Source organism: Poecilia formosa, unplaced genomic scaffold, assembly GCF_000485575.1.
Source record: "Poecilia formosa unplaced genomic scaffold, Poecilia_formosa-5.1.2 Scaffold246, whole genome shotgun sequence".
In the NCBI taxonomy this organism is placed as follows: Eukaryota; Metazoa; Chordata; class Actinopteri; order Cyprinodontiformes; family Poeciliidae; genus Poecilia; species Poecilia formosa.
The window spans coordinates 934,789-958,155 of record NW_006800185.1 but is presented as its reverse complement, the minus strand read 5'-3'; the positions used below and the strand labels follow the sequence as shown (position 1 = coordinate 958,155).

The 23,367-nt window shown below is 40.8% G+C and overlaps 2 protein-coding genes across 6 annotated transcripts; one reads left to right on the top strand and one right to left on the bottom strand.

Moving 5' to 3' along the window:
* Nucleotides 1-139: 139 nt before the first annotated feature.
* LOC103150277 (protein LSM14 homolog A-like) lies at nucleotides 140-7,875 on the bottom strand. 5 transcript variants are annotated; one of them, XM_016680575.1, is made up of 8 exons: nucleotides 7,540-7,875; nucleotides 5,533-5,696; nucleotides 5,051-5,210; nucleotides 3,668-3,742; nucleotides 2,639-2,848; nucleotides 1,960-2,034; nucleotides 558-740; nucleotides 140-413 (listed from the first exon to the last, which is right to left on the bottom strand). In XM_016680575.1, exons 1-8 carry the CDS (start codon nucleotides 7,658-7,660, stop codon nucleotides 151-153), a joined length of 1,251 nt encoding a protein of 416 aa, XP_016536061.1. In that variant the 5' UTR covers nucleotides 7,661-7,875; the 3' UTR covers nucleotides 140-150. The 5 variants fall into 5 exon arrangements, with proteins under 5 accessions (XP_016536061.1, XP_007569883.2, XP_016536063.1 ...); XM_007569821.2 differs by having other exon boundaries at nucleotides 558-737; XM_016680577.1 differs by lacking the exon at nucleotides 1,960-2,034 and having other exon boundaries at nucleotides 7,540-7,874.
* Nucleotides 7,876-8,832: 957 nt separating this feature from the next.
* Nucleotides 8,833-22,412, top strand: LOC103150274 (transcription initiation factor TFIID subunit 4-like). Its single transcript, XM_007569817.2, has 15 exons — nucleotides 8,833-9,949; nucleotides 11,569-11,729; nucleotides 11,854-11,937; nucleotides 12,218-12,388; nucleotides 12,465-12,587; nucleotides 12,948-13,037; nucleotides 14,258-14,443; nucleotides 15,294-15,369; nucleotides 15,885-15,990; nucleotides 16,449-16,618; nucleotides 16,829-16,959; nucleotides 17,770-17,901; nucleotides 18,432-18,488; nucleotides 18,591-18,713; nucleotides 21,927-22,412. Exons 1-15 carry the CDS (start codon nucleotides 8,953-8,955, stop codon nucleotides 22,083-22,085), a joined length of 2,766 nt encoding a protein of 921 aa, XP_007569879.1. The 5' UTR covers nucleotides 8,833-8,952; the 3' UTR covers nucleotides 22,086-22,412.
* The last annotated feature ends 955 nt before the right edge of the window (nucleotides 22,413-23,367 follow it).

Sequence of the window (23,367 nt, the reverse complement as noted above, 5' to 3'; positions counted from 1 at the left end):
TCAGTTTACATGTTCAGATCTGTTCAGGAATCAGTTTACATGTTCAGATCTGTTCAGGAATCAGTTTACATGTTCAGATCTGTTCAGGAATCAGTTTACATGTTCAGATCTGTTCAGGAATCAGTTTACATGGTCAGATCTGTTCAGGAATCAGTTTACATGTTCAGATCTGTTCAGGAATCGGTTCACATGCGGCGTTGTGTGTCGTCTACCAGTCTGCCTCCAGGATTCAGAACCAGCTCCGTACCTCGTGTCGTCACAGGAGATGTTGTCGAAGAACGACTTGGACTTGTCGTAGTAGCAGTTTGGGCCCAGCGGGTCGCTCTCGTCTTCGTTGTTGCCTTCACTGTTCTGGGTTTCCACTCCAGAGTCTCCCTTATCCTCTCCATTCAGCGCTTTCTCCGACTTCTCATCTGAGAGACAAAAGAATCACAGTTTAGCTGCAAAAACTAAAACCTACAGGTTGTTTCTATTTCCTTTAATTAAAGAGATGTGTTCAGTTTTACATCCCAGTGATGCTTCCCTCAGATTTCCCAGTATAACCAGTTAACGCCAACCTTTCAGCTTCAACTTGCTCTGGAACTCCTTCTCGATCTCCTCCTTGTTGAACTGGGCGTTGGCGCTCTCAAAGTCAAAGTCCTTCTCGAACTTCACGGGTCCGTCTCGGCGCACGTTGAAGCGGCCCCTGCCGTGATGGCCGCCCCCGCGGCCGCGCCGGTTCGCCGTGCCGCCGCCGCCTGCTGGAGAGAGACAGAAGCGCAGCGTCAGCCGAGAGGAAGAAGAGAAACGGAACAAATGGAGGAGATGCAGAGATGGAGCCGTAGAACAGAAGGTGAGGATGAAGAGCTGCAGGAGTTAGGATGCATTCACACCAGTCCTGCCTAATCCGCTTTTAATCCAACTCTGGATTAGAAGGTTTCAAAGAGGGGGTCTCAAAAAGTTGGAGAGAAGAAAAAAAAAATAACAAAACTGAATCCCATCATTTTTATTTGAAATGTATTTGTTATTCAATCATGTTTTTTTTTCTTTTATAAAATGTAAGTAAAAATAATTTAAATATTTCCGATGCTTATTTTCAAACTGGCTGCCAGTCAAATTCATCTTTGCTCTTCCAGCTAGCATAGCAGGCAAGAAATGGAAAAGTTTCTGACAAGAGAAAGACCAAAGACAAAATCAAACATAAGAACTGTTGGAATAAAATAAAATTTAATGTGATTAATATCAAATTTAACCAAATCAAAAATATGTAAATGTTGCATATTTTCTTAAAATTAAAAGTGGGGTGTAATAAAAACAGTAATTTCTGGAAATTAAGTCATAATATATTATCTGAAAATAAAATTTTCCACCACAGAACTCATTGTCATCTGGGATGATCATGTAAAAACTACTGAAAACGAATAAAAAAACTATCTAAAAGTTGATGTTTCTTGAAGAGGTTTGAATGCATATGTGAACGGCAAGCGAACCGGAAAAGGAAGTGGACTACAGCGCAGGGCATTCTGGGTAAAAGCAACCAAAACACATGAGTCTAAAGAAATGACTCGTCGTCTTTTACCAAAGACAAGAGAGAAATCCTACAAATGCTAAAATCTGACGCCACTCCGTTTCTCTTTACATTTCGTGAAGAAGGAAGTTGTGCTCAGTGTCTTCTTCTGAGGTTTTCATGTCGTATCCTTCAGTGCAGCGCCCCCCACAGGTGAGGAGGGGAACTGGTTTTTCAAAATGTTTGGATCGTCTGACAGTGCAGTATGAAAGAACTGCAGCAGTTGAAAATGTAACAAATATTGCAATTTTGGTCTCCAATCTAACCGAGTCTACCGGACTGTCAGGTGTGAAAACACCCTTAGTGACAGAATGATGGAGGAGATGCAGAGTCTCCATCATCCCTGTGGAGATGAAGTCGAATAGACAGATGGAGGGCATGCAGGATGGCTGCAGAGGGGACAAAGCTTTGACCTGTGGAGCGTTTACTGGGCTCCCTGCCTTCTCCTCGCGCCTGATCGCCCTCAGCTCTGCTCTGGACGTCTGATCCTGGAACAGCAACACAGTTTGAGTCTCCACACAGCGACCAGGGAGCAGCTGCGTCACTAAACTCCGTGCTGCAGTTTCCAAGCTTCCACCTCACAGAGGAGCCTTCTCCAACTCCGCTCCTTTGGACTAGCCAGCAGTAATTAGCAAACACCTGGTGAGCTCATTATAGGAGCTACTTCTCAATGCAACGCTGGTAAAAACGTTGTTAAAGGGTTAGTAGGAGGAGTGATGTGATGATGACTTCCTGAAGGTGGAGTTTTAAAAAGAGCAGGAGTTTTAAAGAGACAGAGGCCCAAATTCAAGGTGTCAAATTTCTTTTAAGTTGTATTTTATATAGTCAGCATTTTTATAACAACTGAAGGTAACATTGTTACTTGATTGTGCTACAAATGTGGATGGAAAATACATAATATTGCCCCTTTAATCTGTTTCCATGACGAACTTGAGCAGCAGTCTGCAGCTTTCTGTCCAACAGACCCAAACTATTTTGTTTACAAGGTTCAGATTGGATCCCTGAGCTTGTTTTTATTTGGCAGACTGACTCTGGCAGTATCATGGTCCCTGGTTACCCTCTATGTTTATCTTCAGAAACTGAGGTTCTCACCTCTCAGATTGTCCACTCCGTCCTGCTGCTGGGCCTTCTGGCTGCTCTGAGACGGACCCGCCGGCGCGGCGCGGCCGTGTGCCGGGCTTCTCCGTCCCAGACCGGGGGCTGGAGCCGTGGCGGTGGACGCCGGGACAGACGGGCCTCTCTGGCTCACCTGATCCAGGGTGGGACTCTTCCTGAGAGCTTCCAGACTGGGACTGCTGCAGCCTGAGGAGAACCGGCGAGGAGAGAGACAAATTAAAGATTGATTAGTAACTCCAGAGACCGGATCGACCTGCAGGTTAAACAGAACAACACTGAAGAAACATAAAATCTTAAGCATTTTGTCTAGTTTCTAGAGAAAATATCTTCTTACGCTTGAAAAAGGACTAAACTAACTTACATGTAATTTTTCATCAAGCCATAGGAGCTTGTTTTAAGTCATTAATTCCTTAATATTGATGAAAAATACTAGTTTCATTGGAATAACACATTACATAATAAATTTGTTATTTTAAAAATAACACATTTTCCCCGTGTAATAAGTGAAATATGGAACCAGGACTTTTTAAATCAGTATTAAGGAATTATTGACTTAAAACAAGCTCCTATATTTTGATGAAAAGTTACTTGTAAGTTAGTTTTGCCTCATTTAAAGAGTACCAAAATATTTACACTAGAAACTATATGGTAAGATTTGGTGATTTTACAGTGGAAGAAAAATATAAAATTTGATATTTGTGAATTTCAGTCATTTTCTCATAAACCTAGAGAACAACTGATCCTGGAAGTAAAGAGTTATGGAGTTTGTTAGCTTCCTGTCTGCAGTTTGTTTCAGCTGAATTTCTGCAGAAAGAAAAGGTGAAGCAGTGAAGAGTGAAAAGTCAGAAGCAGGTTAATATTTGCTGCAGCAGGAAAACACCAGCAGAGTGTTTGTGGGTCAACATGAGCAGGACAGGAAAACACCCGAGGACAGGATGAACCATCACCCTCTGACACACACACCACTGGTACCGATCCGGGAGTCCACTTCCTGCTGGTCTTTACCTTCAGTTAAAGTCCCGACAGAGCGCAAGTCAGAACCGCTCAGACTGGAGTTCATAAAGAAGACTGTGGACCGCCCTGTGTGGGAGAACAGCAACAGAACTGAGACCTGGAAACACTCTCTGCTCCAGACTGATGGACCAACATCTGCAGAACATCTGGGGTGTATCGATACCAGAACACCAACCGACCACACACACCGAGAGCTGGAGCTGAGTCGACACGAACCCAGTTAGTGCCTAAACAGAACCGATAATGCATCCATCTGATGTCACTGATCTAATCTGAACACTTTGACCTGGAGGTTAGGAGGAAACTCTCCCAGCCATCAAGATCTTCTGCTTTACACACAGATGCCAGTTTGGGTCCAGCTGATACTGGGACTAAAGAATTATTCTGAGTTTGGAGTCGAGACTCGGAAAGCTGCAGATGAACAGAACCAACTGGACGCAAAGTAAAAGGTGATGTTACAGGAATGTCCTGCAGGGGGCGCACCAAGAGAACGTTCTCAAGCTTTAATAAAAAAAATAAAATAAAATAAAATAAAAAAAAGATTCTGGATCTTTTTATAGTAAAAAAAATAGAACCGGATCAACAACAGAAAGTAGGATGGAGTATTAGGGCCAGAAGAAAAATGACAAGAATAAAGTCATAACATTGCAAAAAAATTTTTTTGTCATAATATGAGAGAAAAGTTGTGCAAAAGTTACTTAATAATATGAGAATAAAGTTGTAGTAAAAGATAAGTCGCAATAGGAGAAAAAAGTACGAGAAAGTTCTAAAAATACAAGAAAAAAGTCCTAAAGATACGAGAATATACTCATAATATTACGAGAACAAAATAATAGGAGAAAAAAAAAATCATACTGATGTGAGAGTAAAGTTGTAATAATACGAGAAAAAAAGACGTATGAAAAGAAAGTCAAAATAACAGGAGAATAAAATCATAATATTACCAAAATAAAGTTGTGATATTAGTAATTTTTTAACTACTTCTACAGGAAAAAGTATAAAAAATGAAAATGAGGAATGCTGAAAGTTTCATATTGCTTTTAAAAAAGTAAGACGCACTTCATCAGTATCAACTTATCATCATCATCATTAGCAGGATTTTGAAACGATTGTGCAACATGTCTGCTTTGAAGAAATAATCACAGACTACATGAGTTTATCTATCGAACCTTTGCTCCCATTAAATCAACTTTCCTGAATCTGAAATCATCAAAACGTGTCGAGGAAGCGGCGAAGGCCTCACACCGACGCCTCTGACCCGACGCCTCCTCACTTCCTGTGGCATGAAGAACGTGATCCAGAACCACTCACAGACTCTGAACCCTTGGATATCATGCCGCCCTGAAGCAGAACCTCCCCACCGCCCCGACTTACCCACACCAACGGGTCCAAACTGGGGCGAGACCAGTGGGCTGGTGCTGAACTGGTTGTAGGCGGGAGCCGGAGCTCTGTTGAAAAGGCCGTAGGAGCCAGAGGACTGGAAGGGAGTCGGAGCCGAGGCCGCCGCTGAGGAGGAGCTGGTGCTGATGGAGGACTGCAGAAGAAGAAACGCACAGGAGATCATGAAACTGGGTCAGAACCAGGGTTAGAGTAGTTTTTGGTTTTTCATCATAGTTTGGTTTTATTTCATTGTGACTTTTTGTCTTCATAAAGGAAACATGTGGGACCTTTTTCCCCGACTTACTGTATAATTATTTCTGCTTTTTGTCATTAAACTATTGCATGTTTAATTTATTGCCAAGCAGGACAAAAAAATAATTTGCTATAAAATTATTGCATTATTAATTAGAACAAAAAGCCTCTGAGAGAATTTGAGTAAAATCCAGTGACACTCAGCGACATAAGAACAGAAATACCTGGACGATGGCCGGGTCCTGGGGGAGTGAGCACGTCGGTTTGGGCGGCTCACACACCGTCAGGTCCTTGATGTCGCTGCCCCTGAAGATGATGTACTCAAAGATGTCGTCTCGCGGAGGAATGGGCCGGTCCGTCGGGCGATCCTCAGTACCAAAGGAGCGGACTGAGGCAAAGAAAACTCAGTGTCTGAATCACAGTTTGACAGTTAGGAGGTGTGGCAAAGAAAAACAAAAAAAACAACAACTCCACATTCAGGCTGAAACTTTAAACTAACAGGAAAAGTTGCAAACAAAATATAATTCTCATTAGTAACTAAAAAGCTGTTTTTATAAGGTGTTATGATTTAATTTATAGTAGAACCATAAACATGTAGGTCGCCATTGTTGTCATGTGTGCTTTTGGGGTTATAGGTCGGGTTAGAGGTTAGGCTAATAGGTAAGCGTTTTCCATGTTTACATAAATAACTGAGGTTCAAAATTTTCCAATCTGAAACCTGCAAAAATCAAACAAAAAAGCACAGCAGCGTTTTGCGTCCCCAAAAACTCAGTTTCCCTTTCGATCCGGGAAAAAAACAGCTAAAGATTTTTACATTTTGGGAAAAAAAGTGAGGCCTAACTTCGAGATAAAGATAAAAAAAAAAGAACTTCCAGCAGCGCTAAACATGGCAAATTAAAAGCCTTTCTACCTACTTTCAGAAAAGACTTTTATTATGAAAAACCACGCAGGGCACAAACACAGCAGCAAAGTGGGATTTTCCTCAACAAGCTCCGGACACTTAAACATAAGAGATTTATGGATTAACATCAGCTGATGTCACTCATCTTTAACAATGCAAGTCCTGTAAGTCAGAAACACGTCTGGAGTTATTGTTTTTACTGGAGCTAAATTCTGTTGTGCCTCTCAGATGATTTTAAGTTTCTTTAACAGAATGAAACATCATTTCAATCATATTCTGGTATAAGTAACAAGCAGAAAAAGCCGCATTTCACTTAAATCTCTCGACTCAAACTGATTATGTGTGAACCCTGATTTACAGCTAAGCCAGTGAGTCAGTCTGGTGACAGGCTGGATTTTGTCCTATTTTCATGTACAGTTTATAAACCTCAGAAGTCAGAGGGCGTCCTTCCTGCACAACAATCCAGCTGAAGATGCTCCAAAATCAGATGTTTGCTTCTGTTTCCACAATTTCAAAGTTGTTTAAAATCGAGATCAGTTTACCCAAAACTGATTAGTTGGCTCAAATTAAATAAAAATATCCTGTAAATAGCAAGAACTATTAAAATTAATCAGCATCTTGCTTTGAAACTATTTTATTAGAAATTTGATGACTGAATTCATTTTTTAATAATTTTGATAGTTTTTAAAATAAGCATTGGAGTTTACATTAATTATTCCGTGTAATTTCCCTTTATAGTCAATTAGAGGCCAGGTCCAGAGTTATCTGGATCCCTCTGTTTATTTCTTCAGGGGCATGGTGAAGTTAGTGTCTGATTCACCTTTTCTGAATCAGCACTTCAAGGGCTATTCTCCATATTTTAAGAACTCTGTCCTGCTGAAGAGCTAAGACTTTGCTAAATTTCGAAAATATTAGAACTATTAACATCTAATTCTGGAAAAATACTGCATGGTGCCGCAGTACCATGCTCATTATGACATAAGTCTGTCATAATGAAAATAAGACAGGCTTATTTACATTATGAACTAAAGGTCAAAAAGGGACTGTAGTTGAACAGTTTTGTTTGGATATATAAAATAAAGGCTTCCTAAATGAAAAAATACGTTGAAAAATGTGTTATTAGTGTTCAGATTAGAGCTAATCTTTAATAGTTAATATGTCTTTTAAACAACAACAGCATACACCTTTAAACTGAAAGGCTCTCAATAACAAGCTAACTTCAGCCGCAGCAGTTAGCTAGCTTAAGTTTCCGTTAAACACCCACACACCGCCTCCACTTCACCTTTAGCCTCGAGGAACCTCTTACCTTGAGCCCAGGTAAAACTCTTACCTTTAGCAAGGGCCACGGTGGAGTTCTCGGTGTCGATGGTGTACAGGATCCCTTCATAGCGAATCTCGGCCTTGGAGATCAGGCTGATCTTACTACCCAGATAAGGCGTCCCGCCGCTCATGGTGGCTCCCGCTTCTCGGCTCTGGGAACAGGAATAAGAAGGGGCCGATGCCTCCGAGCCGCGCGGTCAGCAGAGAGGGATTGAGGGGGGACTCTCCCAGTGTGTTTCGATTCGATTCCCTCTGACGCTGACGCCGCTTTGCAGCTACAACATGGCCGCCTCCACCTCCATTGGCACAGCTCTGAGCGCGGGGGATAACGGGATTTGGAGTATCGCGTGACTTCGTGGCGCCGTGAATCATAGATCTATGATGAATAGAAGTGTATTGAGTTTTTTTTTTTTCCGAACATACGCATTATGAAATGCGAGTAAAAACCTAAAAACCATTTATATTTACTGGCGTATAATAAAACAATACAATGGCTCATTCATCTGCTAACTGTTAATTATCTACAAAAGACTAGAAACAAACCGCTTAGATTAAGTTTTTGATATTATATTAGGCCTATTAAAAATAATTTTCACATAATAATCTATGAAAAAACTGACAATGCATAAGAATAGTATAAAATAAAGGACAACAGTTTAAAAACATTTCAAGAAACGCAACACCTTGTGAAAATGCATATGTCTTAAGGGCAATTTGTTATAAATTGACGATAGGCCTAAGTATCTTATACATTTATCACAAATAATTTTAGCTTACTGACGGTTATAAACAATAATATATTGTACTATTGTATTGTGCAGTATGGTAACTGAACAGTATTATTTTTCCAATGTTATAAACTTCTTACCATACGGTTTTACTTATTTTTTTAAATTATTATGTCTTTATTATTAATTTTTTTTTAACTTTGTGTGAATTTGTGTGCTCCCAACTGCTTTTAGATTGCAGGTGTGACACACCTAAATTTCTCCACTGTGGGAAAATAAACGACATTTCTACTATTTCAAATTATTTATTATTATTATTATTANCAATACAATGGCTCATTCATCTGCTAACTGTTAATTATCTACAAAAGACTAGAAACAAACCGCTTAGGTTAAGTTTTTGATCTTATATTAGGCCTATTAAAAATAAGCGACATTTCTACTATTTCAAATTATTTATTATTATTATTATTATTATTATATACATTTATTGGGATATCTTCTGTTTTATTTTGGACTCTAAATAATTAAAAAGGTGTAATTTTGTTGCTTTGGAACTGCTTTTCCCACAGTTCTCGAAACATTTGGCATATCTAGATCTTTGATCCATCTAGATCTTTTCTCCGAATGCAGCCGGATCCTCGGCGCATGCGTACATTCTAAAAAACGATTTGCACAACAGCGAAGCATCAAAGATGGCGGGAGCCCCCGACCCGCTGGAGGACATGCTGTCCACCGAGGTGGACGAGAAGGCGGTCAGCGACCTGGTGGGCTCCCTGGAGTCCCAGCTGGGCGACAGAAACCTCCCCGCGGCTTCTGATCCGGACGGGAAGCGGGACGTGGCGGCGGCTAGCCGCCTCTCAGGGAAAGCGGGGTCTTCGGAGCCTCAACAAGGGCACCAAACCGCGGGGTCGACCCGGGAACCGGGCGCCAACCAGCCTCTGTCCGGGCAAACCGTTCCCTCCTCTGTTACCGCCGGGGCAATAAGAAACACCGGAACCGGTTTGCAAGCGGCAGGAGCGCCCTCTTTGACCGCTTTACCCGTACCGGTAACTCTGAGCAGCCAGCCCGCTGCTAGCTTCCCCCGGGCTGCTGCCCTGGCTCCCAGCCCGGTGGAGGCAATCCGGACCTCTTCCCCCAGCTTACAGCCCCTGAACGGCAGCACCGGAGCCGGGAAAGTGGAGGGCTCACCCGGTGCCCCTCCACCCGGCGCGACCCTGGCTTCACAACCCGGACTCCCTGCTCCTCAATCCCCGGCGGGCTCCCCTGCTGTGACCCTACAGGGGCTCCCCAGCCCCGTGATCAGCACCGCCCAGAACGGTTTGGACCCGAAGGGTTCAGCCTCCCTATCAGCCGCTCAGGTCCTGAACCACAACAACCCTCTAATGCACACCAAGATGCTGGTGACCAGCACCCCGGCTCCGGCTCCGGCTGCAGCCCAGGCCTCCATCATCCAGACCCAGACCGGATCCAGCACACCCCTCGCAGCAGCCAAGCCGGCCATCAACGGAGTGGCTCAGACCGGGGTGAGGCCGCCCGGTGCTGCTGTTGGGGCGGCCACCTCCATCCAGCCGCAGAGACCCCAGCTGGTGACCGCCACAACCCGGCCGGCTGCCCCGCAGACCCCCCTGGCTGTCCGGCCTCAGCAGCAGACAACCATCCAGCTGCCGCCCGGCTTCACCATCCCTCCAGGTGAGAACACACACCTGCTTATGATCGGTCCTGTGATGGTGGCTCCTGGTTCTGGAGGGACAATTCAAAGATCCAAACGCTCTGACTTAGCTGCACTTCAAAAAACTTCTTCTTATCAAGTAGAACAGTTTTAAGTAAATAAGTCCTTAATATTGGTTGAAAAGGTACTTGATCCACTGACAAATGGAACATTTTTCTATAAGTGAAAACATCTGAAAGTGGAACCAGGGCTGAAACGATTAATGGGGATAAAACATTTTTTGAAATATTTGCCAACTAATTTAGTAATTGATTAAGACTTTATGGAGTATACAGACTATGGATCATCTGGAGTCTTTAGTTTCAATCAGAACAACATATTCTAAGTAATTAAAACTGTACAAAATATATATATTGCATATAAGAACAATCTCTGGTCACTGTCTGTAAATATGTTTTACACATATTTACATAGTTTAGCTTCTCCTGGTTAAATACTGTAAAATAATGATAAAATAATTTTTAATAACTTTTGGTTTAGTTATTAATCTGTTAATAAAAAACTGATCAACAGTTCAGTCTTGCACTGTTCTGATGTGAAGTTGGGCAGCAAGGACTCTTCATGTTGATGTTGGAAGTATATTTTAGCTGCAGATGCATCTTTTGCTACAAATGATCAAGCGTATGCTAAAGAAATGCTTTGTTGTTGCATTTTAAGTAATGTTTATTTTATTATTTAAGAAAGGAATTGAATTATTTTAACGTACTTATAAAATCGTACAAAAGATGTAAGTGGCTAAATAAAAAATTTGCAGAATATGCCGATTTTTTTATCCAATTAATCGTCAGAACAATCGATTGCTAAAATCAATGTTAGTTGAAGCCCTAAGTTTAACATTTACTGTTTTTGAACTTAATATTTAGGAATTATTTACTTAAGACAAGCTTCTGTATCTTTCTGAAAAGTTGCTTGTAAGTTATTTTTGTTTTAGTTCACATGTACTAAAATATTTGCACTAGAAACTAGACAGAAATACGTGGTAAGATTTTTGTTTTTTTTGCAGTGTAGTAATAATCGGATAACAAAACATGATTAAAAGAAGATTTTTTTTTCCACAGAATTTGAACTAGGTGAAACTAAAACTAAGACACTTTAGTTTTGGGTGGAACATATGTACAAAGTTTTATTTTTTATTTCATCTTAAATGCAAAATGTATGTATTTATTTGAACAGTTTTTGTTTAATTGCTGCTCTGACTGCTGTTCTTTCAGCAAATATCCTTTTTTGAGATTGTATACTCCAGTTAACAATTAATCGATTACAAAATTACTTGAATATTTCAATAAGGGATTCATCATGATTAATCTGATTAACTGTTTCAGTTCTAATCATTTTATCTCAAACTGGAAATTCTTTGAATTCTCGTTAATTTTTCCCAGATTTTCAGGTTTAGTCTGCCTGAAGTTTTTCATGTTTCATCCTAAAGCTGAGCACAAAAACAAACTCTAAATATTTGATCTAATTTGTTCTCAATTCTCCAGTCTGTCTAGTTGGTTCAGATTTCCATCCAGCTCAGCTGTTCTGTTTCATTCAGTCTGTAGAACCTCTTCGATCACTTGCTTTGATTCTTCTCCTGCAGGTATGGTTCTGGTCCGGACCGAGACGGGTCAGCTGGTCTTGGTCCCTCAGCAGGCTCTGGCCCAGGCCCAGGCCAAGCTGCAGCAGAGTCAGACGGTGGTCACCCAGAGACCCGCAACACCGCTGACAACATCGACTATCCGGGTCAGCACCGCCACCACGGTGAGTTTGAGACCATCAGAACTTGACGAAGATCTTCTTCATAAATTCTGGAGTTAATCTGTAATTTCAGTAAAATCAGAATCAGGTGATTTTTATTCTGAAACAAACCATAAATCGTCTGCAGGTGCCCGGAGCCCCCCAGACGGTCCGGCTGGCTGCACCCGCTCCCACCAGAATAGTCCAGTCTCCTTCCACCACCTCTGTTCAGGTAAGTTATCCTGCTGAGAGGTGGAACAGGTGAAGACACAGATCATAGCCCGACATAAAACAGACTAGGATAGCAAGCAATTAATAAACTTACCATTAATTATCGATTAATGTTTTATTAGATTAAAATGAGTTTCAATCAGTTAACTAATAACATCTGCTTAGTCCTTAGTTCCAGTGGATTTAGTTAGGACTTTGACTGGGCCATTCTAACACATGAATATGCTTTGAGCCATGCAGTTCGATTGGTTGGATCTAATCATGCCTCTCTGTTCCTGAAGCCCCTCGCTGTTCCTGCTGCCGGAGCCGTGAAGATGCCGCCGCCTCAGAAAACCTCCACGGTGATCACGGCGGGGGTGACGCCCGCCGCCAAGCCTGCACCGCTACCCGGCGGCGCCGCCACGCCCCCTCCCGCTGCCCCGCCTGGCGCCAGGGTCACCGTGGTGTCGCAGGTTGGCTCCTGTCATTTTCTAATGTTTCCGGCTTCCCGCTCTTGCTTTGTTTTTCACACGTATTTGTGCCCAACAGGAAATGCAGGAAAACGTGAAGAAATGCAAGAACTTCTTGTCCACGCTCATCAAGCTGGCGTCGCATAACTCCCCGTCTCCCGATACGTCCAAGAATGTGAAGACCCTCGTTCAGGACCTGCTTGTAAGCTGCTAAGATCCTTTTCCTGATGCTTCTACTCCATCGTACAACTGACAGAAGGGATGATTGAAATAATAAACACTACTTGTAATTCCTTCCCGAGAAAAGAAAGCAAGAAAAAAATGGTTTAAAAAAAAAAATCAGATATTGTTTTTAAGCCATGTTGCCCAGCTCTGCTGCATCCAGATGCTCCTCAGGTCCAGTTCGTGTCTTCATGGTGTCCTCTTTTATCCTCTTGCTTTTTGTTCCTGTGACTTCATTTCCTAAAACTTGAATGTGTCCGTCTGTTACATCCCTGAACACTTTGTCTTTGTGCCGTTATATTTCACATCTTCACGTCTTTGCGCTCTAACATCTTTTCAGGACGCAAAGATCGAACCCGAGGAGTTCACGTCTCGGCTGCAGGCTGAGCTGAAGTCCTCCCCACAGCCCTACCTCATCCCCTTCCTCAAGGTACCTGTCCTGAAAAAATACATATTTCTGCCTTTAAAGCTGCATTTGCAAATAAGGTTAACTGATTCTAATTGCTGTGGTAATTGAACTCTGTTTTTTACTGTTATTAATCCTAATATTTTTTAAGAATTATAAAATTTTAAAAATGGTATTAACTAGATGTTAATGACTATGCATGTCAGTAGCTACATTTATAAAAAAATATAAAATTAGATAAGTGAAAATATTGCTAGTTACAGTAATTTCATGTTAATAAATGTGTTATTCATGTTAATAATATTCATGTTATTAGATTTGAATGAATGTTTATCAGACTGTAACTATGGTCATTACAGGCTAATAACCATAGTTGCTGGTAAAGGAGTGAATATTGGCTGTAATGATTAATCGTGATGAATCGATTATTGAAGTGATCATCAGTTAATTTCGTAATCCATTCATTATTAACTGGAGTATACAGACTCTAAAAAATGCAATTTGATGAAAGAACAACACACTCAGAAAAGTAATTAAGCCCAAACTGTACAAAAATATAAAAACAATAAAATTAAAATAAAAAATATGTCTGTAAATATGTTCTACCAAGTTTTAGATTCACCCTGTTCAAAAAAAACGGGGTGAATCTAAAACTAATAAATGGACATCAAAAAGCACCTTTTGATGTCCGTTTATTAACAGATTAATATAAAAAATAATGACTAGGTCAGCTCGTGTAGAGCTGACCTAGTCATACTGATAAGCCAAGCAGGAAGGCTGAGTTTTTGACATGTTGATGTTAGAAATATTTTTAGCTGCAGATTCATCCTTTGCTACAAATGATGAAAGCCTAAATCAATCTGTTCTTGCATTTTATGCAATAAAAGTTTTTTTCTTATTCTAAACTGACTGTAATTCTGTTTATTTTAATGTACTTATAATTTTGTAGAAAAAATGCCTTTTTTATCTGATTAACTGTGACAATAAACGACTAATCAAGTAATCATTAGTTGCAGCTTCAGTACAAAGTCTTCCATTGCACATTCATGCAGAATGTGCAGAACCTGAACACATTCTGCATGTGTTTAGGTTTGTACCAGATGTTTTCAGTATGAATACTTTTATACCCCAAATTAGAAAACATGAGGTTCTGCAATGTTGTCTAAGATGAAATCTGCTGATAAAAGCACCAAACCTCCACCAGCAGCTTCCTGCAGTGATGAACTTTGTGTGCATCTCCTCAGAAAAGCCTCCCTGCTCTGCGTCAGACTCTGCTCAACAGCCAGCAGTCTCTGACTACGGCTCCGCCCACCACCTCAGCTCCGCCTCCAGCCGCCCCCGGCTCCCTCACCGCAGCAGCCATCAGGCCGCGGCTGCCCGTCAACGCCACGGCAACCACGGTCCGCCTGACTCCACCCATCACAAACACGGTAACACTCAGCAACCCATCCTTCACTGCTTTAGTGGTTTAAAGAGGACCTATAAAAACAAAAAATCATATTTGCACTTTTTTAGGTCTCTACTTAGGTCTCTAAAATGGCCCAAATGTTTAAAATAAACTTCCAGCTATATTTTGGTCATAAATTAAAGTTTTTTGGTGTCTAGAAAATGAGATGTTTCAAAAACCTTCCAAATGTAACATCAAATCAGCAGGCAATGCCCCTTACCTAGGAACACCAACATAGCCCAGCCTGTTACCTAGCAACACCAGCATAGTCCAGCCTGTTATCTAGCAACACCAGCAGAGTTCCACCTGTCACCTAGCAACCCCAGGATAGCCCAGCCTGTTACCTAGCAACACCAGCAGAGTTCCACCTGTCATCTAGCAACCCCAGGATAGCCCAGCCTGTTACCTAGCAACACCAGCAGAGTTCCACCTGTCATCTAGCAACGCATAAAAATAGATTATGAACTTTCTGTAAACAGAATTGCCCTTCACAAATTATTAATGAGAATGAAAATTATTGAGCTCATGTAAGTTTACCATGTGATTAATTTGATTAATTGATTTATTGCTTATTGTGACAGGCTTAGCTTACATGCAACTTATTTGGATTTAAAGTGATGAGGTTCATTCTGTAAGGAGCTCAAAATAAGCAGAACTGAGACTAAAATTTTATTGTCTAAACGTGATTTTCTGCAAAAAGTGTCACGAACAATATAGAGCAATCGTAACCTGTTCAAAGAAGCATAATATGTCAGCTTTAATATGTCTAAACAAGGTTGTGATTTCAGTGGTGATTAATAATAAACATGATGATGTTTTGTTTTCTGCTGCAGGCTGTGGCCAGAGCTACAGTCCAGACCATCCAGACCCGTTCTCCTGTGGTCCTCAGTCAGCAAATCAGACATCCAGGTGAGGCTGAAGCTTATAAAAATGGGTCACCTAAATCCTTGAAAGTGCTTGAATTTCAATTAGGTGTTTTCAAGGACTGGAAAATGTTTCATTTCTATATAAAGTCCTTTTAAGCTGCCTATTTTTGTATTATTTGTATTTTGTGGTGCAATCTAAAGTTACATTTAAAGCCTAACTTTGAAAAATGTTACAGCTGAATAGTTGCCATTGGAAATATTCATTATTCCCAATGGCTCAATGAGTTATTGATCCGTGTAATTGGAATTAAGGTTCCATATGTTCAAGTTATTGAAATTGGGAGATTTTTTTTTTTTTTTTTTGGTTAAATTATGGGTTTATTCTCAATTAATGTCATATAATAGTGAATTGAAACTGTCTATTTGTGTTTTTGTCATGACCAAAGTGAAAAAGTATGAAAACTTACATTGAAAATACTTAAGAAGTTCTTGAGGTTTACTAAGGAGAAGTGAACGATGCATTCAGACCTGCCCTCTCTGAATCGTCTCCCCTTGCAGCCACACTCTTGCGGGGACCCACCACCATGGCAGGTAAAGCTCCTGTCCACCTGGCAGCTCAGGCCAATCAGAAGAAACCGACTGACCCCGGGGGCGGGACCTTCAGGTGGGTTTGATGTCCAATCAGCACCAGGAACAGAAACTTCATACCTAACCTGGCAGATAACTGGTTTTACAGCCATTCTGAATGTTTCTGATTCAGCTTCAGAAATAATCACCTAATCACAGCCGAATAAACTCAAAATAAACATCAATAAATGTGTGTTTGAGTCAGACTGTATGGTGAAAATAAAAAGCTCATTCAGCTTCAGCAGCTTTATTACTGGTTACTATAGTAACAACCAGCTTGCTTTTAGTTTTACTAATTACAAGCGACCTTTTTAATGCAGGTCAGATGTGTAACTTTTCTCCTGGTGGTGATGAGAAATGAATAACTGAATAAACGTCACAGTGAGCTGGAGAGCCGGGCTTCATCAGCTCAGAGTTTCATGGTTTAGTCGGGACGTTGAACTTCCAGTCATTCAGTCAAATCTAAAAGTTCTGGCTCTCGCTGAACCTCCACAGAGACGACGACGACATCAACGATGTGGCTTCAATGGCCGGAGTCAACCTTAACGAGGAAAACGCCCGTATCCTAGCAACCAGCTCAGAGCTCGTCGGCACCAAGATCCGGTCCTGTAAAGACGAAGCGTTTCTGCCGCCAGGCCTTCTGCACCGCCGCATCCTGGACTCAGGTCAGTACATCCATTATTTAGGTAATATTATATATTTATCTTGACCAGCAGGGGGAGCCACTGCAACACCAATTGCATGGTCAGGGCTGCATTATGGTGCATTTTCAGTATCTGAGAGCAATGGATGCTTAATGGTTTCTTTCCAGCTGAACTGTTCATGCTGGTTCGGTTCTGATGGTTCTCATGGTTCTGTTTGGTTCTGCTCCCCAGCCAAGAAGCTGGGCGTGACGGAGGTGCCTCTGGAGGTCGTGAACCTCATCTCACACGCCACCGAATCCAGACTGCGCTCGCTGCTGGAAAAGGCCTCTGTGATCGCTCAGCACCGCACAGACGGTGCAAAGGTGAGAGGTCACAGAGAACGTGGGAATAACACGGATTATAGTGGCTCTTAATACCAGATTTTATATATAAATAACTGAGAAGTGTTTTAATAAGCCCAATATGGTTTAAGATGGCAGAGTCCAAATGTTTTGTTTGTCTGGTCAAAGTACTCAGGAGACATAATGTCTTTAAATTAAATATGGAAAATAGTTTTATTTGCATTTTTATTTCTATTTGCTCAGCAATTTGCAAAGTTTGTGGATGAAATGAGTTACAAAACTATTAATTATTGTAGATTTACCTAAATAAAAGAAATATAGTATTCCTGATAAACATTTGCTGTGTTTGGCCAAGTTTAATAAATCCTTGTTCCCAATGGTATTCTTTATTCTTTTTATTTAATTTCGCTTGGGAATCAAAGTATTTTGGATTTTTCAAAACTGAATTTGAATTTAAAATAAAAATGTAAAATGCTTTTTGTAACATTTTCTACTTAAGAGGAAAGAATTTTAATTGAAAATCCCATCCAAAAAATACAAAAAGTTTCCATTTGGATCAAATAACTTTTGCTGGAGAGCGAAAGTTTTTACCACTCTTCACCAGGGCCACACAAAATTATTCCGAGGCCCCTGGGCTGCACTTTGGTTTGGACACCTCTAGTTTAAAAAATTTACCTTCATCTTTCATCACCTGATAATCACCTCTACTGAAGCAGATCAGGGTGTTAAATAGATGATAACCTGCAAGCTGCCCGTTTCGGACCCAGATCCTGTCAGTTCTGACCGGGTTCCTGTCAGTTCGGTAACCGATCCGTGGCCTTCCTCCCTCAGGATGAAGGAAACCTGACCTATGAGCAGTCGTCGGACGTTCGCTCCCAGCTGCGGTTCTTCGAAGCGCTGGAGCGGATGGAGAAGCAGCGGAAAGACGAGCAGGAGCGCGAGATGCTGCTGAAGGCCGCCAAGGTACCAAACGGGTTGCTATAGCAACGGAACACCTGTTTAATTAACTCTATATCTCAACCTGATCTGGGGAAAGCGAAGCAGAGACTGAAATTCAACTTCAGCTGGATGATGATGTCACAATCTAGAACCTCCAGTCAGAGCGAATAAAAACTTTACTGAACTTTAACTTTTTTAAATCAGTATTAAAGAATTAATTATTTAAAATAAACTCCTATTTCTTTGCTGAACAGTTACTTGTAAGTTAGTTTTATCTTATTTGTTGTTTACTGATATTTGAACTAGAAACTAGACCAAAGATATTTGGTAAGATTAAGTTCTTTTACAGTTAATGGGCACTGTGCCGTTGCCTAGCAACCTCAGCAGAGCCAAGCCTTGTTACCTAGCAACCAAAACTGAGCTCCAGAATGTTTGGTGAGCTAGTTTTACTGCTGTATGCGCTGTGCAGTGGATGACCAGACTAAAATCAGACCATGGAGCGATCCTCACCTGGTCAAAGAAGCCTAATGGGTCACATTTTGTTTCTCTTTCAGAGTCGGGCCCGGCAGGAGGATCCGGAGCAGGCTCGGCTGAAGCAGAAGGCTAAAGAGGTACGGCTAGGTTTCACGTTCAGCTTCAGCTCTGAGACAGGAAACGTCCCGTTTGAACCACTTCAACTTCCTTTCATAACAGCTTTAACTTCCTGTCCACAGATGCAGCAGCAGGAACTGGCTCAGATGCGACAGCGAGACGCCAACCTCACGGCGCTTGCCGCCATCGGGCCGAGAAAGAAACGCAAGTTGGACTCAGGAGGCGGAGCTTCAGCGAGCAGTGAGGTAATCAGCCGTTTGATCATGTGACCTTGTGATGACATAGACACATTGTAGTGTGACATTATGCATGCAAGATCCCCAAAAAGCTGCTACAATGGCTACCATTGGTTTTAGCTGTCAAGTTGTCAACATAATTTGCTAAATCTTAAATATACACGACATATAAAAGAAAAAGCGACGCAGTGCTTTCCTAATAATTGTCAAGAGTACGACGATGAGATAACAAGGTCAGGAAAACGTTTTAATTTAAGAGGAAAAATAGAGAGGGAGATGGAAGTAGGTCAGTTATGCTAGCTTGACTTTGACATCCTTAACATGTAGGTGTGCTGTGGAATTTGGTGGTTCGGTTCAGTTACAAAATAAAAAATGGTGACCTACACACCAACTCTGACAGGTTATCAGTAGAGTAGGTGTAGCTAATAATTATTCAGTCTGTGTTCAGATGAACATTTAATACTAATTATAAAATAAACACCAAGCCTAGAAACATAAAATTGTAATGGACTGAATGTTCTGTTCTTTGTGTGGGAAATGGTTTAGTGCAGGGGTGGCCAAACTTTTTGAGAGCAAGATCTACTTTTTCTCTCACCAGCCACCTGAGATCTACCTCATGACACAAAGACATAAAAATTGCAAATTAAACTCTATTGACTTATTTTATATGCGAATATACATCAGTTGTAGCAGAAATAATAAAGTGACAGAAAACCTNCAAAGACATAAAAATTGCAAATTAAACTCTATTGACTTATTTTATATGCGAATATACATCAGTTGTAGCAGAAATAATAAAGTGACAGAAAACCTAACGCAGTTTCTTCCTCAGTGAGATTCCGACACTGGGAGCAGTTCACTGGTCTCTCAGTCATGAGCTGGTTGCAAACCTGAGGCCAGCAGGTGTCAGTCAGTCAGGGTAGATCTGAACTTTGGTTTGATGACTGAAATATGAGAAACTAACCAAAGAGCCCAGAAAAGGTAAAGGCAAATCTTCAGAAGTTGGGATATAATTAATTTAATTTCACATAATTATCGCGGTAGAATTAGTTAAAACTTAATGAAATATATTTGTCCTATTTGATGTTTGTTGTGACTTATGCTCACATACGAACGAGGTCATTAGTCCAAGTTTGTCATTTATTGAATGTTCAGAAACTGCAGCGGGTGTGATGAGCCACAGCAAAGGTAAACTAAGGTAAAACAACCCGAACAGGTGATCAAATCAAAACCACTCCTACCTTTTTACTTTCTGTCTCTTTGTCGTTTAGCACACCCGTTGCCGTGGCAACCGCCTGCGCCCCGCAAGCCGAGCAGAGATTATGTTAAAAACACAACATTCAGTCCGTTGCGATATCACGTTTCCAGGCTTGATATTTATTCCTCGATCATTAATAAGCCTCTCATGAACACAGCGGTGGTTGAGTAGCTAATTTAAACTCCTGCTCTGCTCGTCAGTCGGTCTTTGAGTCGCCTTTTTTTTTCTTTTTTTTTTTTGTTAATGGGACCGAAACGCACTGAATTGCGCAACATCTTGTTCAAACAATAATTACTGAGATTATTAATTTTAACACATCTCGTTGATTTTTTTAAAAAATAATTATTCTTTTTTAATGAAGCTACAAACGTTTAGGATCTTAGTGAATATTTTTATTCAGGCTTAGTGAAGAATATTTTCTTCCGTCAAAACCTTCCGTGATCGACGTATTGGGCACCCCTGGTTTAGTGTTTTTTGGTGTTGAGTCCTGATCCATTAGTGGAGCTGTTTTCAGTTAGTTATTATGGCAACATATTGAGAGAGGGGGAAAAGTAGAAGAGTAGGAGTGGTTTTGAGTTATTTATTAACATTTTTGTCTGAGTTATTTTTCCCTCTGCTGTGGCTCACTGCACTAAATTAATAATACCTACATCTCCTGGTTTTATTTAGTTAAGTTGTTCTACTGCAGCAGAGTGGCTACGGATGGCATGTGAAAGAATCGTCTTTCTGGATGTAAACAATAACATGCAAGAGGATATTGGACTCTTGACTCCTCCCCCATCCCGTAGGCGTTTACTTCCTCAGACAAAGGGGGTCAGAGTCCGCTTGGGGGGGCTAACGGGGACTCATGAAGCCCCTTGGCCCTCCATACCCTGGAGGCAGCCCTGCAGAAATGAGCTACAGGGTCAGAGGAGGGAGGGAGGAGGGAGCCATGTTCTCAGCAGACACTGAACCCTCTAACCCTCATGTCTGGGGTTTGGACTCTGTTAGCAGCTGCTGGAGATTTTCTGATTCTGTTCATTTAACATGAACTGTGAGAATCCATCTCTCTCCACAGTTTTTATTTTAGCTATTACACTCTGAGCTGCTCAGTCGAACAAATGTCTAATTAGGACTCGAGCATCAAGCCAAGTTTAGAGAGGAGTTAACTGGGGCTGAACGAATAATCAAATTAATCATTATTAATCAATTATTTAAATAATTGCCAACTAATTTAAGTAATCGATTAAGTAAACTTGAGTATACAGACTCAAAAAAATTTATTTGCCGAAAGAAAAACGGTTAGAGCAGTAATTAAGCAAAAACAATACTCTATATAGACATACATATTGCATTTAAGATAAAGGAAAATCATTTGTACTGTGGCATAGACTCAGATTCACCAGGTTCAAAATCTGTGAAAAATATTCCTTTTAGGCTCCGTTTTCTGTGTAGTTATTAATCGGTTAATCCAACAGATTAGCCCCACACTGCATTTATAAATAGCCTTTGCTACAAATAATCAAGCGTACATTAAATAAATGCTGTTATTGTATTTTAGAAAATAAAATGTTCCATCTCTTTTTCAAAAAAGTAATTGAATTATTTACTTGTATTTTTTGATGTATAAAAAAACATGCTTAAGTAGTTAAATGAAAAATCAGCAGAATGTGCCGGATTCATTATTTGCTTAATCATCAGAATAATCGTTAGGCCTCGTGTGAGACAGAGACAAATCAACGTCCTGATGACCCTGAAAGCTTCATCCTGGAATCTGCTGCGGTGTTGTCCTCCTGTTGGCAGGAAAAAACGGAAAATCCCAAACAGATAAACCCAGTCTGATGCTGCCCAGCTCCAGAACCAGAGCAGAACATTCTGATTTGGACTTATTTTATAGACTGATGGATCTGAGAAGCTCATGAACTTCCTCTGCAGTTTTCCTCTTGACTTCCTGTAGTTTAACTCTCTAACCCCGCCCCCTTCAGGTGACATCGGGATCCGGTTCCGGCTCCTCTGCCTCCTCATCCCGGCAGCAGCTCCGGCAGCGGATCACTCGGGTCAACCTCAGGGACTTCATCCTGTGTCTGGAGCAGGACCGCAGCTCGGCCCGCTCCCTCATGCTCTACAAGGCCCTCCTGAAGTGATTGGCGCCCCCTGCTGGTCCTCCAGCGATAGCAGACAGGAGTGGTCCGGCTACAGAGCGCTGCTGGAAAAGGAGAACTCCCAACCACCAGGACGGGTTCTGCAGAGGAGGGAAGGTTCTGTTGGATTTGACCTGTTCAGAGACGTTTAACCCGTTTAGTTCAGAACTGAACCAGAATCATGTTAGAACATTTAGATGAAACGTTTTCTCACTCAGGGACAGTTTGGTTGTTTCGGATCAGCCTGATAAACACGCACTGCAAAAACACAAAATTTTACCAAGTATTTCTGCTTTACTTTCTAGTGCAAATATTTTTGGCACACATGAAATGAGACAAAATTTACTCAAAAGTAAATGTTTTCAAGATATAGGAGCTTGTTTTAAGTCAATAATTTATGAGTATTTACAAAAACATACTGGTTTTATCATCAGACATATTTCCTTTGTTATAAATTTAAAGCTCCTATATTTTTCTGAAAAGTTGCTTGTAAGTTGTTTTTCTTATTTCAAGTGTACTACGATATTTTCACTAAAAACTAGAAGAAAAATACAGAGGAGTATTAGGGCTACCCTAAGAACATTTAGAAAATAAAATTAAAATTATTATGAGAATAAAGTTGTAATATTATAAATTTTATTCCCATATGACTTTATTCTCATAATATAGTTTTTTTTCTTGGTATGGCGCCATGACAAAATATTTGGGCCAACTAGGAAAATTATAAAATATGAGAATAAAGTCATAATGTTTCAACTTTGTTCTTGTAATCAAATTTATTTTAGGGGTAAGAGGGAAATATTAGAATAAAGTCATCATGGCTATTATTGAAATATTTACTATTTTAATTTTATGATTTTATTTTTGTAATTTTAGTATTTTTCTTAGTATGGCATATTAGAGCTATGCTAAACCATATCATGAATTTATCCTAGAAATATTGACTTTATTCTCTTCATTTTTGACTTTATTCCCATATTAATTTGACTATATTTTCTTAATATGGCCCTAATACTCTTGTAAAAAATACTTGGTAAGATTTGGTGTTTTTGCAGTGTGATTGATCCTCATTGATCAATTGGAGAACCAATAGTGAGCCTCATTCATGTAGTTTAAACTCCAGAACCAGTTCTGGACTGAAACTCCAGCCGGGCGCAGCAGAACCAGGTGAGAAACGAGGCAGGTGTGCGGTAGAACAGGTGGGACGCTCCTTTAACTGCAGCGGCTTTGTTTTAACTTCCCGCCATGTTGGACAGTGAGCTGCTCTCTGATTGGCTGCCAGCTT